Source organism: Cucurbita pepo, chromosome LG02 (assembly GCF_002806865.2).
Source record: "Cucurbita pepo subsp. pepo cultivar mu-cu-16 chromosome LG02, ASM280686v2, whole genome shotgun sequence".
In the NCBI taxonomy this organism is placed as follows: Eukaryota; Viridiplantae; Streptophyta; class Magnoliopsida; order Cucurbitales; family Cucurbitaceae; genus Cucurbita; species Cucurbita pepo.
Window position 1 is genome coordinate 13,792,252 of NC_036639.1, and position 15,183 is coordinate 13,807,434.

Here is a 15,183-nt window from a genome sequence, read left to right on the forward strand (position 1 = left end):
GATTTTTTTTTTTTTTTTTTTTTTTTTTCTTGTTCAGTTGATTATAGGCGTGACTTTGTGGGGATTTTTTATTTTTATGCCATCTGAAAATCATGGAACTATGTTCAAGTTTCCCTTTCTTCCCTTATCTCACACAACTATCCGGAGGTTTAAACTTTGAAGTTGGAGCCTGTTGGATACCTATTTTTGGTGTTTTGAGATGAATGCTTAAATTAAATATGTTGCCTGTTTTGTCTCAGTAGTTTGATAATGTAAATTTTCTGTTCTATTACTCTTGATCACAACTTTCATTTTATAACTTTTCACTGGATTAAGAATGTTGTTTTCTTTATTTTGGCCACATTAGTTATTAGTTTTGTCTTTGAAGTTAAGCTTCATATTATCCCATGTGAGATGTTTTCTTCACCCAAGTAATTGTTGCGCTTGCTTAAATTTGAGGCATACCAAATTTTGTAATAAACTTCGCTGAATGCTGCCTAGTGTGAAATTACATGGTAGTGATGACATACAAACTATCAAAGTTGACTGCAACTCTTGTACCATGGGATGTTATAATGTGGTGCCTCCCTTTGAACTGTTGATAGGTACCCGGGTTTTGTTACCAATCTGGAATGGCATACGCAACGACTGTTCCTGATGATCCTGATACCCATGAAGATTTCAAACCTACAAATAAACTTGAGAATTCTGTCCTTTCTTTGAGAGATGTTGTTGAACAGGTATGTATGCATGATTTTATGATAGAACTTGTAACATTTGTCTAGGAAGCATACCTTGATGCATCTAATATTTATGGTAGCTGAAAAAATATGTGCGTTCTAAATTTCATTTAGATACACAAAAGAGGAAAGATACAAAAAGATCTTTCAGATAGTGCAAAAAGTAGAAAATTTATACGCTTTGTGATTTGAGTAGGATGTTAGGAGTTTAAGAACCAGTATTATTGGTTTAATTTTCAAATGGCTTAGTTTTAAAAGTCGGTGTAGGCCTCTAATTCTTCAACATAATGACTTGCTAGTATTTATACTTCTATGAGTTTGTATGTTATATATTGGCGTCATCCTTCTATCTTGTTGCTAGGATGTCCAGCAAAATCCTGTGATGATTTACATGAAAGGAGTGCCGGATGTTCCTCAATGTGGATTTAGCGCTCTGGCAGTTAAAGTGTTGAAGTTATATGGTAAGTGTTCATTGTGTGTGTGTGTGTGTGTTTTAATGATTCTGTTCTCTTTTGGTCAAGCTTATTGAGAAATGTTCCGATTAATGTGGTCTTCAGTTTTACATGAGTTTACATGAGTTTTGTTCGGTATATGGTCTCTGTACTTCTTTTACATGAGTTTTGTTAGGGTTATGGTTATGAGATCCCACATCGATTAGAGAGATGAACGAGTGTCTGTGAGGACGCTGGCCCCAAAGGGGGGTGGATTGTGAGATCCCACATCGGTTGGAGAGAGGAATGAAGCGTTCTTTATAAAGGTGTGGAAACCTCTCCCTAGCAGACGCCTTTTAAAAATCTTGAAGGGAAGCCTGAAAGAGAAAGACAAAAAAGGATAATATCTGCTAGCGGTAGACTTGGGCAGTTACAAAGTATTCCGTTTTCAAATCATTGTTGCCATGAGAATCTATATTGAATTTTCAAATCATACTGTTACATGTTAGTACTGTGTCAATCGCTGGATATAAATTCTTGCACCACCTTTCCATTGCAAGCCATCTTTCTCCAAAATTCTGATGTGTTTAAGTTTGTAGATGTTCCTTTGAGTGCAAGAAGTATCTTGGAAGACGCCGAGCTTAAAAATGCTGTGAAATCATTCAGGTATGCATACCTTAGTATAATACTACGGTCAATATAAGCTAGTGATATTGTTGACTGAAGAAGTAAAGTCCTCGTCAACATGCTGTAATAATAAGAAATTGTTTCACGCAGCAACTGGCCAACATTTCCGCAGATTTTCATCAAAGGAGAGTTTATTGGAGGATCAGATATCATACTCAGTATGCATCAGGTTCGACTGATCTCTGAACATATACACTTGGTTCACTTCTCGAGTCGTACCGAGATTTTTCGGTTTATGATCAGATTTTGTTACCTTTATTTAGAAAAAATGTCTCCGTTTGTTTGATGCATTGCCTTGACATTGTTATGTTGTTTGTCATGTGTAGTCTGGAGAATTGAAGGAGAAGCTCAAAGATATTGCAAACAACCAGAAGACTGAATAAGCTATCAGTCATCAAGTATGAAGGAGATATGGTTTAACCGATTTTGTTTCGTTTTTCTTAAAACTCAATACCATATACAGGTTTCGATCCAACAAATCCGGTGGAATTAGAAACTCAAACATCCATTACATTTGGTATTCATTCTTAAATTTACTATCTGCATCCTCTGAAAAGAAAAATATAAAAACTTGAGCAAATTAAAATAACTCCTAACGTACAAACAAAACCAACCCAATATGAAGCATCTGACTGATACATGCTGTTCCCAGCAACACATCAGAAAGATTTGATAAAATTGTAGGTGTTAAATAGTCTCACTCATTCAAAGGGCTTTAACTGAGGGTTTCTCTGCAACACAAAATTTTGGCTATGACACCTGTGCAAGACAAGAATCCGCCATGACATTAACTTGTCCCTTTCTTGGTACTAGTTGAGCAAAGATACCGAAGTAAGTACTCGTTCGACGAACACATATCAGCCAAATCCTGATGTGTTCTGGTGATGGCCATCTGCAAGGATTTTAAGGCAGGAAGTAGGTTTCTAGAATTTTGTTGAATGTAGTTACCATGAATTTTGCAGAGTTCCTGAGACAAAAAAATGATGAGTTGAAATCATTTTCACAACGAAAGCTCAAAGACAATATCTCCATCAAAATTGAAACTCAAACTACCTGACACCACCGTAGAACGAACTCCAAATGCGGGCAACTTTCCAGAAGTTCCGCTAATGCCTCGACCAACCTCTGCAAATATCTATGTGGGATGGATTGGATTAGTTTTGCTATATCCACAACATTCACCGAGAAAATGCATTTCTTTATTAAATCATCCTCATTTAATCGTAAGCTAAGAATCAAAGCCCTGCTGGGTTGATCTTCATCAAGTGCAGCATTGATCGCCTACAAAAATATATATATATAGAAGATCGATGTTAGAAAGGATAAATGGTTAAAGACAACATTCTCAACTTCTAAGATTAGTTAGAAACGTGCCAGAAATATCTTTTTCTGCCAGAAATATCTTTTTCCTGCTCGTAGTTCTGTATTTGTCTTATCGTAAAATATTTTTTTCCTTTGGAGGCAATAACTTATGCGTGTATGGCTGTACAATAATAACTACATTCATTACCTCAGGTGTGACGTCGATATCGAGATCGGTTGGATCAAAGATAAAAGATTCGTCAATTGAATAAACAAGAACTCCCTCGGTTGTTGAGGCTGCAAAATTTCGACCAGTAGGTGCAATTCTCAAGCATTTTGTTCTTACAATTGGTCGCCCACGATTGAGCATCGACCCAGGTAAATCATGGCCCAATTTCTCCCGTGTTTGTTGGTCAACTCCTTCTTCTACATCACTGTCATCATCATCAATCAAATCTATGGGCCCAGCCTCAGTCATATTCTTTGAATTTAGAACATCAAGAACTCCATCTAAAGAGAGATTGTGGGTTATTTGAAACCTGCGCAGCAATACCTGTGCAAGCACAACATGATACAACGAGAAAAATGTGAGGGAAAAGACAAATGGGAGACAAGCATAAAATGTAGAAGTAACAAAATTTAATCTAAATTCTTTCATCATAAAACATGAATCAACAAACAAGCCAACCTACTATATTTTTAATACAACAAAAATTTGAGAGCCCAAACCTAATCAAGGAATTGAAATTTTAAATCATCTTCGCACTTTAACTTTTGTGGTGTAATGAAAAAATTCCAATTAAACAAACACATAATGTATGTTCATAACTGATAAGAACAGATACTACAAATGCTTCTTAGCCAAAAGGCCAAGAAAGGTATATGTGCATTAAAGCCTTAAAGAACTAGTTAAATGATTGTATAGTTGATATCAAAATAAGTGATTTAGCCTAATGAAAGACGTGTAGTCAGATACCACAAATAAAAGTAAAAGCATATGAACTGACCTGATCAGCAATGTCATACATACAGATGAATTTACTACATCCTCCAGCTAATATGTAACTCCCATCAGCAGAATAACATAACGTTGTGAAGCACTTCCCTGAACTTGAAGTAGCTGCAGATCTTCTATCAGTCATTAAACGTCCTCCAGCTATGTCCCTACGCCCCTCAATTGTATACATCAATATACCATCAATCGGATCCCAAAAATGGATCTGACCATCTAATGTACTGCTGGCCAACTGCCTTCCATCTGGACGATAAACCACTGTAAGGACATCGTGCATATGATTGAACGTTTCAACAGCCCCTTTTCCTTCAAAAACATCCCACAAGCGGACAGTTTTATCCCATGATGAGGAAGCTAAGACTGCCTACATTGAGTCATACAGAGTGATTAGCATTAGGAAAAAGGATAAGCAATAAACCTCTCATCTTTATGGTTATTAATGACATAAAAAGATGGGGAAGAAGATGAGCACAATCAGAGCAATTTGAGGGAGAAAAAATCCAGCATGAAAAAGGCATCATGTACAATGGTATTTTAGAATAAGAAATTCAAAATGTAAATGAATGCGTTCATAACTCACATTTGTAGGAGAAAACATCAATCCATGAACAGGACCTTCGTGCCCACTAAGGATATCCAACAAACGGCCAGTCTTCATCGACCAAACAAAAATCTACAAAGTACATGAACTATGAGGCAGGAAAAGCTAGAAGAGAGTATATATATATTCCAAGAAAGGTCACGAGGATACCTCAAATGAATCTAATGTTCCAGCACAAACAACTTCACCACTTTGATCTACTGCCAGTGAAACAAATTGCCGGGAATTGGGGGAAGTAAAAGTTCTAAAATTTCGATAGCGAAACAGATCCCATGCCCGAACTGTGCCATCAAGAGATGCACTCAACAGACAATGGTTATTTGCCAAGAAATGGAGAGCAGTAATGGCATTTGAATGCTCGGAGAACGTAACAAAGCAGAAGCCTGATTGAACCGTCCACACCTACACCAAACAAGTAACATCAGCCAGTTAATCCATCAACAAGAAATTACTAAAAGAAACTCAAACAATTTTGGCACCATACAGCCTAACCAATGATGGAAAATTAGAATTATATAAGGGGGAATAATGTCATATGTCACTAGGCTACATAGTTGAACACAAGTAATGCAATCGCTTTACTACGGATCATGCTAGTTAAGTTTGGAAAAAAGAATACACCTTTAACATATTAAGTTACCTTGACTTTATTATCATCAGCTCCCGTTGCCAACAGTTGTGAATCCGGTGAATAAGCAAGACAATTAACATCAAAGTAATGTCCTTGCTGTTTCAATATGTAGCTCTCCGACCGCCATTCCCACACTAGTAACTGACCAAGTTTGGCACACCCAAATGACAACCAGTTGCCATGCTGATTGAAAATGGCTGTGGTAATTTTCTCTCTTGATATCGACAACATGTGCAAGCACACAAAATCCGGCATCTGATACAGCCCAAACGTGCCATTAGAGAATCCCACAACCACCATATCAAGGTACCTATGATAATCACACGCAGTCACCTTTGCCGGAGCCTGAGAAAAACAATCCTTCCTAACTAACTCCCATTTTTCTCTAAGCAAGTATTCAGCTTCATCATCCGCTTTATCATCACCAAAATTCTTCCTCTTTTTAACACTAACATCCCCACCACTCTCCACATTTCCTTCACTATCCCTACTAGGAGTCCCCGGTGAGGCCGGTTCCAAATTATCCACTTCCATCTCATCCAAATTATTTTCTGTAATGCCCCAACTAAAGATATAGCAGTCACGCGTAATCGTATAAGCTTTTACTACCTTATTGGTTTTCTTATTAGTCCCAAAAAACGAACCTACAATTGAGTCTCTATGACCCAAAAACAAGTGTGGTTTGTACTTGATCCCACTTATTTTCTTCACAAAGAGCAACCTAACAGTCAAATCCTTCGACCCAGCAAGCAAGTAATTGCCGTCCGGACTCCAGTCCAACGCTGTAACTTTATCATTACAATCAGCAAAAGTCCGTACCAGTTCAAAAGGAAAGAACTCTTTCTTGAACCCAGGTGAACGCCAAATTTGGACCAACTTCCCAGTGCCAACAGCAATAAATGCACCATCAGGGCTGAACTTGACGACACTGACGGGCTTCTTGAAGAACATACGGTGAAGCACAACTCGGCGTCGGAGATTGATGAAGAGACAACGATTCTTCTCGTCGACGGTGAATAAGAACGCCCCATCGGGAGAGACGGCGATTCGACAAATATTGGACGACGATTGAACGGGAAGCGTCGCCGTTTGGGACTTAACAAGGTCGGTAACGGAGATTCGGTTGCCAACGGGTGAGATTAACAAGGTGTCCTCCGAAATCAGAACATTGCCTCCTCTGTAAGGCGCCCCTAACAGGTTTTGAAACCTGTAATTCATCGCCGGCGAATATGATTCCGAGAAAGCTTCTGCAAAAGATTCAGTTGTCCCTCTTTGATTTTCAGAATCGAACAGGTAGGGTTTATGGAGGGTTTTAATAGCTTTGGGCCAAACAAACTAAACCCAAGGCCCAATAATGACCCATTAAAAAAACCCATAAATTGGTTAAATTATAAAATTGGCCTAAATAATTGGGGGAGAAAATTAGACNGCCATAAATTGGTTAAATTATAAAATTGGCCTAAATAATTGGGGGGAGAAAATTAGAATATAGTCCCAAATTAAATCTACAATAAATTTAATAAAATATATAAACTAAATAAATAAAAACATAAAAATAAAAATAAAAATAAAAAAAGAATAATAAAACATATAACCTATCGAGAATTTAAAAATATAAAATAAATTTTAAATGCATCGTAATAACAAATAAATTATGTAAGGGTCGGGGATTCGAACGAGCATATAGAATCTAAATTTAGAACCTAACACTTAGACATCTACGACATGACCATATTACTTGCTCATCTTGAAGTGTTTCTAAGAGTGCTCCATACCCCATAAGTCCTTTAAGATTCTTTGTCCTTACATGTTTTTATGAAAAATTCTTATGATTAAACCACCGAAAAATGAATGTGCATTTTGTTGGTATAGATAATAAATAATAACTAACCGTTCTTTCAGGCTTTTTTTTTTTTTTTTNTTTTTTTTTTTTTTTTTTTTTTTTTTTTTTTTTTTAACTATAACTTTGTATCATCAACATCACTCTTATTTGGATGTGGTCTCAATTCATTCATGTGTCATTCTTTGCTCAAATCGTTATGTGTCCACTAACATCCCTCTTTATTCGTCCTATAACCACATTCTACTATAAAATAAATTATGTTTTAATACCATCTCCAACACCCTCATGCCCAAAATATGGACCACGATTTGAAAACTGGACTCGAAACCTAATAATTCTGATATTACACACAACACAACCAAGTTACCTATTTGTCTGAAATATTCGTAGGAGTGAAGACTATCCCCACAAAACCATGTAACATGTTTTGTCTTCACGCACACATAATTTTTTAGAAAATTCCTAGAAAGTCATCTACGTAAATTGTTCGAAATCAATCATGCAATTTCAAAGTTTTTATAATTGAGTCATTAAAATTAAAGACAGAGTTTTGATTATATCAGTAACTAACAATCATTTTAAGTATTTTTTAACTATAATTTTGTATTCTCAACATCATTTTTATTCATATATAATCTCGATTTATTCACGTATATTACTTTACTCGACTCTTACATGGGAATCCAAAACTTTATTGGGAACAGAGAAGATAAAAAAAAGAAAAAGGGAATGATGGAAGTTTCTTTCTCTGTACCAAAAGCCCCATGCCCCATTCTACCATAATAAGCCTACTCAAACCAAAAGCATAAGCTTTTTTCTTTTATCTCTTAATAAACTTTACTACCCTCTTTCTTCTCAACTACCGTTGAAAATGGAGTGCTCAAGAAATGTGTCTTAGCGGTAACCCTCAAGCCCCAGCCTTGAGTTCAGCCAACTGCAGACTTCGTTCATCTCTTTTGGGACCGTGTAATGGCCGAGCCTGCAAATAAGTAATCAATCAGTACCCTTTTAACCATTTTGATTCTGCTTTGCTTTGATTGTTCAATTTTGCGTATTTTTATAAGAATAGAACAGTACCCTTCTTGGCTTTTGAACAGAAGAGTTCTAAACCCAGCTGAGGTTAAGGATTGGGCTGATTTTTCTCCATACTTGTGAGGGACTACCTCGTCAGCTGCATTTTGGGTCAATAAGGGTTAAGATAAAATTACAGAGTTGTTCTGAAAAGTAGTCATGAAATGGTTGGAAATATGAGTTTGTTTTTTATCAAGGACAATTTAAGATGTTTTTCTCTTTCTCTCCTTTTCAAATGACCACTTTAAACTGTAGAGAATCATTATCTTTTTAAACAAGTTGTGAAAGTTGAAATCCTGAAAAAGAATGGCTGCAGGAATATATTCCAGCTTTCTCAAAAATGCTGATTGAAGTCGTGTAGTTTGTCAGATGGTTAAACTCTTGAATTTGAACTCACCTTTGTATGCAACAAAGATAAGTGAATTATTCTTCAGGTCAGCTAGAGAACAAAAACATTAACATTAGCTGAATGTTTTAGACACTACCCACCTGTTCCATGAAACTGTAAGATAGGAATTGATGCTGCTCTCCTTGTAGCCTCGTGTGATGCCTCGAATTTGTTTCTTAAGCTCCTGTAGGACATATTCAGCATCTTATTTAGTTCAATATGAGCACTTATCAATCATGGAGCTTTTTTTCCTTAGAAAACATACCTAGATCCAGGAAGCCAGCCACTAAGTCCAACGATTGCCCTTAGGTAGATGGGGTACGGGGCTCCGTTTCCGTATTTCCCAAGAGCACAGCAAGTTGCAGAGTAAAGTGCCATTGCAGCTCCCATACTGAAGCCTCCAATCCCAACTTTGACTGTCACAAATAATTGAAGTAAAAAGTTTTATTCTTCATCAAGTTGGGGAATGAATACTTTGATGTGTTGAAGGTTATGTTGTTTTGGATTAATTAAGTACTAGAGATATTTGGGAGATTGAGATGCAAATAGCTCTCAGCATACCATCAGATGGCTCTGCAGACAGCAAGTTTGCAATATGGGCAGCGGAGGCGTCAAGACCTTCCCAATCATCTGGACCTTCTTCTGAAAACTCCCCCACATCAAACCCTGAAAAGAATCACATGGAACAGTTTTTAGACTGAAGTAGATATGAACTTGGGAATGATAAAATTGAGAAAAGTAGAAGGTTGTTAATCTAACATGCAGTGCAAGGAAAGCCTCCGAGTAGAGATACCGGTCGAGTCGGAGCAGTTGGACAAATCCATTTGATCTGTATATTTGAAAGAAAATGTTGATTAGAATTAGACCCATTTGACATCAAGTTATAGCCCTTTGATGGTATAAATTCATATTTCTTACATTTGGTAGAGGAAGAGTTTCCAGTAGCTGAGAAGAGCTGCAGTTAAACAGAGAAAAAAAGCAAGAAAGATTAGCTTATTAGATTGTTTATTAGCAAAAAGAAGAAAAAAAAGCTTCAAATCAGGAGGTATGATTGATCTTATTTCATATAGAACAATTATCTTTTCAAGTTTTCAAAGGTTTAGCAAGTGAACTTCTGGATTGGTGGGAAAAGGGAAAGGAAAACCTGTTATGGAATATTTAGGAAGAAAAGAAAGTACTATAGAGGGCCCATCTTGTCTGGAGAACCAAATAAAACTTGAACTTAGTCTTATATACACTTTTTCCAAACCATGGTTCCCAAATAAACTTCGGCATAAGATCGGAAAAGTTGAAAGGGAAAGTTCAACAACATTTATTCGTACAATTTCTACGGTGCTGTTGTTTTTTTTTTTTTTTACATTTCATTAAAGTGAGGAACTCAAGGGAAGAATGTGAAGATGTTGACATTATGAAACCACCTTTTCCCTTTTTCGTTTGGCTTAGGAAACAAAGGTAGGCAAGAAACCCTTCTTAAAGAAGATAAAAAGTACTTTATTCCGAAGGGAAAGGAATACAACCGTCCACTGTTGATGGCAAGGCAAGCTAGTAAAATACATCCAACGAAAACAGTCACAGGTTTCTATGATTTTCATGCACAAAAAAGAAATCCTTGTGCTATGTTAGCTTTGAGCCTTATTCAAACAATTCTCGAGTGCGTACCGTACAGTTTTAGATGATTCTTATATGAACAGATGAACTTGAAGGGCTTTAAGCGCCATCAGAAACAATTTAGTGTACAAAAAGAGGCATTACCTAGAGCCATTATCACCAAGGCCATGCAGCCAAACAATAGTGGCCTGGTGTTTTCCTTTGGGCCTCACAACATGTGTCCTTCCAAACTCTAATGGCCTTCTTGCAGATGATCTACTGCCTGCAGTTTAGTCACCAGAATGAGAAAACCAAAGCAACTAACCCATTCATTAAAGGGAGTGTTGACAAAGATCATGATTTTGTTGATGAACAAGAGAAGAAAAAGAAAAAAGAGATGAGAAGGAATGTCATAGTAAACAAACCAGAGCTGATATTTGAATGTGAGTAGCTCATATTGAGAGTTGAAAGAGCTGCTGTTAAGAGGGAGTTGTGAGTATATGCAATGAGGCAGGAGTGTAATATGGTGTGATGTAGAAAAACAACAATGAAAAATGTGTATTTATAGCCAAATTTGGTGATGTGATAATGGAATAAAATGTGGGAGAATATGAATCACTATGGTAGTGTGGTGTGTACACCAGCTACACATAGCACCAAATGGCCAAGAAACTCAGAAAGGGCGAAGCATCTGTGAAAAGGAGAAGTAAAAGACGAGGATAAAAGCAGGAAATCTTTTTATGAACACAAAGAATCACAGCAGGCAGAGCACATTGATCAATCCGCAAGGCTCCCAGCTAGGAGAGAGAGATCTGGATATGCAAAATAGAGAGAATCTATGCTTGTGAGCACTGGGTTGCGGCCAGAAAATAAAGCAAATCCAATATCAAACTTCAAGAATATTACAAGAAATAACAAAGAATAACCCATCAGTTTGTCCAAGGAAATATCTATTATCAATCATTTTTAATGAATTTCTGTTCGAAAGTGAAATTTGTTCGAGTGTCCAATCTATCTAATTTTAGCTGGAAGAAATATCTAAATTTACATTTTATACTACCAATGTTCATATGTGGTTACCCACCTGGATGTCTTAAGGGAATCATGCACAATAAAAAAGCATTTCAACTTTTTCTCTTCTTTTTCTTCTCCGTNTGTGTATTTATAGCCAAATTTGGTGATGTGATAATGGAATAAAATGTGGGAGAATATGAATCACTATGGTAGTGTGGTGTGTACACCAGCTACACATAGCACCAAATGGCCAAGAAACTCAGAAAGGGCGAAGCATCTGTGAAAAGGAGAAGTAAAAGACGAGGATAAAAGCAGGAAATCTTTTTATGAACACAAAGAATCACAGCAGGCAGAGCACATTGATCAATCCGCAAGGCTCCCAGCTAGGAGAGAGAGATCTGGATATGCAAAATAGAGAGAATCTATGCTTGTGAGCACTGGGTTGCGGCCAGAAAATAAAGCAAATCCAATATCAAACTTCAAGAATATTACAAGAAATAACAAAGAATAACCCATCAGTTTGTCCAAGGAAATATCTATTATCAATCATTTTTAATGAATTTCTGTTCGAAAGTGAAATTTGTTCGAGTGTCCAATCTATCTAATTTTAGCTGGAAGAAATATCTAAATTTACATTTTATACTACCAATGTTCATATGTGGTTACCCACCTGGATGTCTTAAGGGAATCATGCACAATAAAAAAGCATTTCAACTTTTTCTCTTCTTTTTCTTCTCTTCTGCTTGCCAGTTCTTTGTATTTTGATTGATCTGAGACCCACTACAAAGATTACTTTTGTTTGTATCTATGCACACACGGCCACCATATTGACAACAATTTCTGCAGAATCAAATCATTATTTCATCGTTCAGGGGATTAGAGCTGTTGTAGCTTGTAGTTTTTATTGATTGATATGATTATGCAGCTGAAAAACTGAACTTAAATGGTCCATTGAAATCTGAGGCTCATGGAGGTAGACAAAAGTACATGTTCTACGGCTTGTATATTTGCTAATCTTTTAGGAGAACTTAACAAAATACGAAGCTCTTCAACATAACTCCTCCCCTAACACAGATGGGTCGACCTTTAGGTTTCGAACTCGTTGATGAGGCTGAACTCAAAATCCCACTTGGGTTTAGAAATATGTTCATCCAGGACTTCTACCTAACTCTAAAGTCTTGTTGATTGAGTAAATGAAACAATGAAAGACAAACTTTTCCTTTATTTCGTCCTGAGAATGGCACTGATACAATATTAACTGTCTAAATTCTTGGCTTCCATGGCCATTACATTTGCAATGTTCCCAGTGCTATATTGGAACTTTTTTCCAGGATCATCATGGATGAGCTTCTTATGGAGGAGGTTCTGATAGCAGAGCATTACAGATTTTCAAATATTTGGTGCGAGGAATAGATTCTACAGCTGAAAAAGATCATTTTGACAACACGCTCACCACTAAGTGGCTACACAGAGGTCAGGTAAAAGGTCTCAGTGAATTCTAGACCACTAACTTTTAGTCAGACCCAATATGATGCAACTTCAACTCTAACAGTGTAGCCATTTTGGAATGAGATATCTCTGTTAATATTGTCATCATTCCTATTCCCCATTGTGGCTTTTCTGATCAAACAATAGTGGTAGGGCTGCAGCCTTGATTGTTGTTGAACTAACATTTTCTGTTCTTTCTTCCCGGAGATTTATTCTCATGTTTCATGTAACAGCCTAAGCCTACCGTTAGTAGATATTGTCTTCTTCCGGCTTTCCCTTTCAGGCTTCGTTTTTAAAATGTGTCTGTTAGGAAAAGGTTTTCACACCCTTATAAAGAATGTTTTGTTCTCCTCCCCAACCGATATGAGATCTTACAATCCACCCCCTTTGAAACTCAGTGTCCTCACTGACACTCGTTCCCTTCTCCAATCGATGTGGGACCTCCCAATCCACCCCCCTTCGATGCCCAGCGTCCTTGCTGGCACACCGCCTTGTGTCCACCCTTTTTGGGGCTCAGGCTCCCGCTATAAAAATTATCTGATTTTGAAAGCTTTCGCTTCCGAACACCTCTTGCAAAATAAACAAAAACCAAACTTGTGAGTGCTAGCAAAGAAGAATCTCCATCTATCTTCTGGTTGACCAAACAAAAATGAACAAACTAAACAAATAGAAAAACTGATGTGGCATAGAGTGACTGGTCCATTTTTTATACACAGGAAGCATCTACTTTTCTCTGTTGGTCAATGTTTGGGCACTTTTCCTTCCCTTATGGAAAGAGCAGCTTTTGAGTTTGTCAACTCCTCCTCCTCCTCCATCCCACCCTTTAAAATGAAGAAATAATCCAACTTGATTATAGAATTGGTTTGTGCCTAATTGTGGGCTTAGTTTTTTAACACGAGACAACATATGCTGTTGGCACTACTCTTTGTTGCACATTAAAATACTTCAATATCAAGTTTTACACTTCCTTTCTTTCCCCTACTTCTTCTGTTTCTTTTGCTTGTTCTTGTTTTCCTTGCCTCATTGGGTATGGGAATTTGAGCTTAATAAGAAAAGTCATATGCATATTTGTTAACTCAAATTATCTTCTTTTCTATTTCAGATGTTTAAATAGAGTGACAGCATGCCCCATTCCTCATATGGGATGATGGGATGATGGGATGATGGGATGATGGGATGATGGGATGATGGGATGATGGGATGATGGGATGAGCCTCTCCAACCCAGCTAAAGGATATCTTTCTTCTATCTTCACCTTGTGTCTAGACTAGATATAATGAAAGCATAATATCACTAGGCAGGAAGCTGGTGCAAATCCATTGACTAGACATTTGTGAACCACAGCTCAGTAAACTCATTTTCTGTCCTACAATATTTTTTTATGTTCCTAAGTGTCTAAGCTAAAGTTATTCTCACGAGATTAATTATTTGGTCTTATTATATTTCGTTGTCAACATAACTCGTAGAATACGGAATCTTAGGTAAATCATCGTCATAGTTTAAACTCATCGGCTCTTTGTTTTCTACCCTACAAATAATCAATTTGAACCGTGAACTTGAATAGCTAAAGGTTTATGGCTTTTGTACGTTATGTCTCAAGAACCTTTTCAATACGGTCTAGATGGCTAGAGATGATAAACGAGGAAACATTTTATAGCAGTTCTTTCTTATGACTAGCATATTAATGATTCATTTCTTTAAGATGAAGCAGTTGACATCGGTTCGTAGAACATAAAAAGAGATGGTTGTGGTGCGAAGTACTCTTGTGCACCTACGGCACTCGTCGGCTAGCGGCATTTCCCTTGAGTCGTGAGTGTTCTAATTAGGTATATTTTGTAGATTAAATGGAGAATTGTAGTAGGGGAGGGGTATGAAAGGAAGTGTAACACATTTGTTTAAAGTAATAATAAGCTTAAGTAAATGAGAAGGTAGGTGCAATGGTTTTGAGAATAGTAGAACAATAATATTTTAAGAGAAAAGATTGAGCATAAGATAATAAAGAAAGCCGCCATTTTATTCTTATCAATGAACAAAACTAATTATTAATTTGGGTAATGCTAATCTATATTTAATTAAGCTAATGAATATCACACTTTCATAAGAGCAATAGATATATTAAGAAATTGATTAGCAATAATTAACTTCTTTTTGTCTTGTCAGATTGATATGGGATGGGTTCTGTCCTTTAAATTAAACTAACCTAATTGCTTTAACAATAAAAAGTTAATATTGTAATGTGCTAATTGCAACAAAATATAAAAACCCTAAAAAAATTATATTCTAGTTGAAGATAGCTTCATTTATTTGTTTAATTTAAAAAAAAAAGAAAAAAAAAATTAGTGCTGGGAAGTTGTTCGGAATATTAAATATTTGGAGAAAAAAAGGAAAGGAAAGGAATAAAAGGTT

General features: G+C 36.6%; 3 protein-coding genes, 1 long non-coding RNA gene and 1 pseudogene across 9 annotated transcripts in view; 2 read left to right on the top strand and 3 right to left on the bottom strand.

The window, feature by feature from the left end:
* LOC111788638 (monothiol glutaredoxin-S15, mitochondrial-like) overlaps window positions 1-3,448 on the top strand; it is a 4,331-nt gene extending 883 nt beyond the window's left edge. For 4 of the 5 annotated variants that reach the window (XM_023669053.1, XM_023669055.1, XM_023669057.1 and 1 more), the window contains 5 exons: window positions 585-719; window positions 1,081-1,180; window positions 1,750-1,816; window positions 1,928-2,006; window positions 2,164-2,361. In XM_023669053.1, the coding sequence (XP_023524821.1) occupies window positions 585-719; window positions 1,081-1,180; window positions 1,750-1,816; window positions 1,928-2,006; window positions 2,164-2,220 (438 nt within the window). In that variant the 3' untranslated portion in view covers window positions 2,221-2,361. Of the gene's footprint in view, window positions 1-584; window positions 720-1,080; window positions 1,181-1,749; window positions 1,817-1,927; window positions 2,007-2,163; window positions 2,362-3,352 lie in introns of those variants that run through there. The other variant, XM_023669054.1, reaches the window with a different exon arrangement.
* LOC111788637 (periodic tryptophan protein 2) lies at window positions 2,302-6,655 on the bottom strand. The gene is made up of 7 exons (XM_023669052.1): window positions 5,396-6,655; window positions 4,906-5,157; window positions 4,735-4,827; window positions 4,147-4,518; window positions 3,348-3,692; window positions 2,891-3,118; window positions 2,302-2,804 (listed from the first exon to the last, which is right to left on the bottom strand). Exons 1-7 carry the CDS (start codon window positions 6,602-6,604, stop codon window positions 2,625-2,627), a joined length of 2,679 nt encoding a protein of 892 aa, XP_023524820.1. The 5' UTR covers window positions 6,605-6,655; the 3' UTR covers window positions 2,302-2,624.
* LOC111789464 lies at window positions 3,914-4,021 on the bottom strand (annotated as a pseudogene).
* A 1,245-nt stretch (window positions 6,656-7,900) lies between the features above and the next one.
* LOC111787991 (acyl-protein thioesterase 2-like) lies at window positions 7,901-11,400 on the bottom strand. The gene is made up of 9 exons (XM_023668118.1): window positions 10,701-11,400; window positions 10,441-10,558; window positions 9,607-9,643; window positions 9,448-9,517; window positions 9,250-9,354; window positions 8,954-9,104; window positions 8,790-8,872; window positions 8,307-8,400; window positions 7,901-8,208 (listed from the first exon to the last, which is right to left on the bottom strand). The coding sequence occupies exons 1-9, from the start codon at window positions 10,729-10,731 to the stop codon at window positions 8,124-8,126; spliced, it is 774 nt and encodes a 257-aa protein (XP_023523886.1). The 5' UTR covers window positions 10,732-11,400; the 3' UTR covers window positions 7,901-8,123.
* Window positions 8,091-14,217, top strand: LOC111787992. Of its 2 annotated transcripts, none has more exons than XR_002814076.1 (3): window positions 8,091-8,218; window positions 12,597-12,767; window positions 13,880-14,217. It is a non-coding gene; the product is annotated as an uncharacterized LOC111787992 (long non-coding RNA). The 2 variants fall into 2 exon arrangements; XR_002814075.1 differs by having other exon boundaries at window positions 12,621-12,767.
* Window positions 14,218-15,183: the final 966 nt, after the last annotated feature.

What these genes read in the sequence shown, in the direction of transcription:
- LOC111787991 (XM_023668118.1), bottom strand. Translation starts at nt 10,731, where the DNA reads ATGAGCTACTCACATTCAAATATCAGCTCTG. An exon ending in CTTGGTGATAATGGCTCTAG is followed by an intron (nt 9,644 to 10,440) that starts GTAATGCCTCTT and finishes GTTTAACTGCAG; the next exon opens with CTCTTCTCAGCTACTGGAAA. An exon ending in GTCTGCAGAGCCATCTGATG is followed by an intron (nt 9,105 to 9,249) that starts GTATGCTGAGAG and finishes TATTTGTGACAG; the next exon opens with TCAAAGTTGGGATTGGAGGC.
- LOC111788637 (XM_023669052.1), bottom strand. Translation starts at nt 6,604, where the DNA reads ATGAATTACAGGTTTCAAAACCTGTTAGGGGCGCCTTACAGAGGAGGC. An exon ending in TGATGTTTTCTCCTACAAAT is followed by an intron (nt 4,519 to 4,734) that starts GTGAGTTATGAA and finishes GACTCAATGTAG; the next exon opens with GCAGTCTTAGCTTCCTCATC. An exon ending in TGTATGACATTGCTGATCAG is followed by an intron (nt 3,693 to 4,146) that starts GTCAGTTCATAT and finishes GTGCTTGCACAG; the next exon opens with GTATTGCTGCGCAGGTTTCA.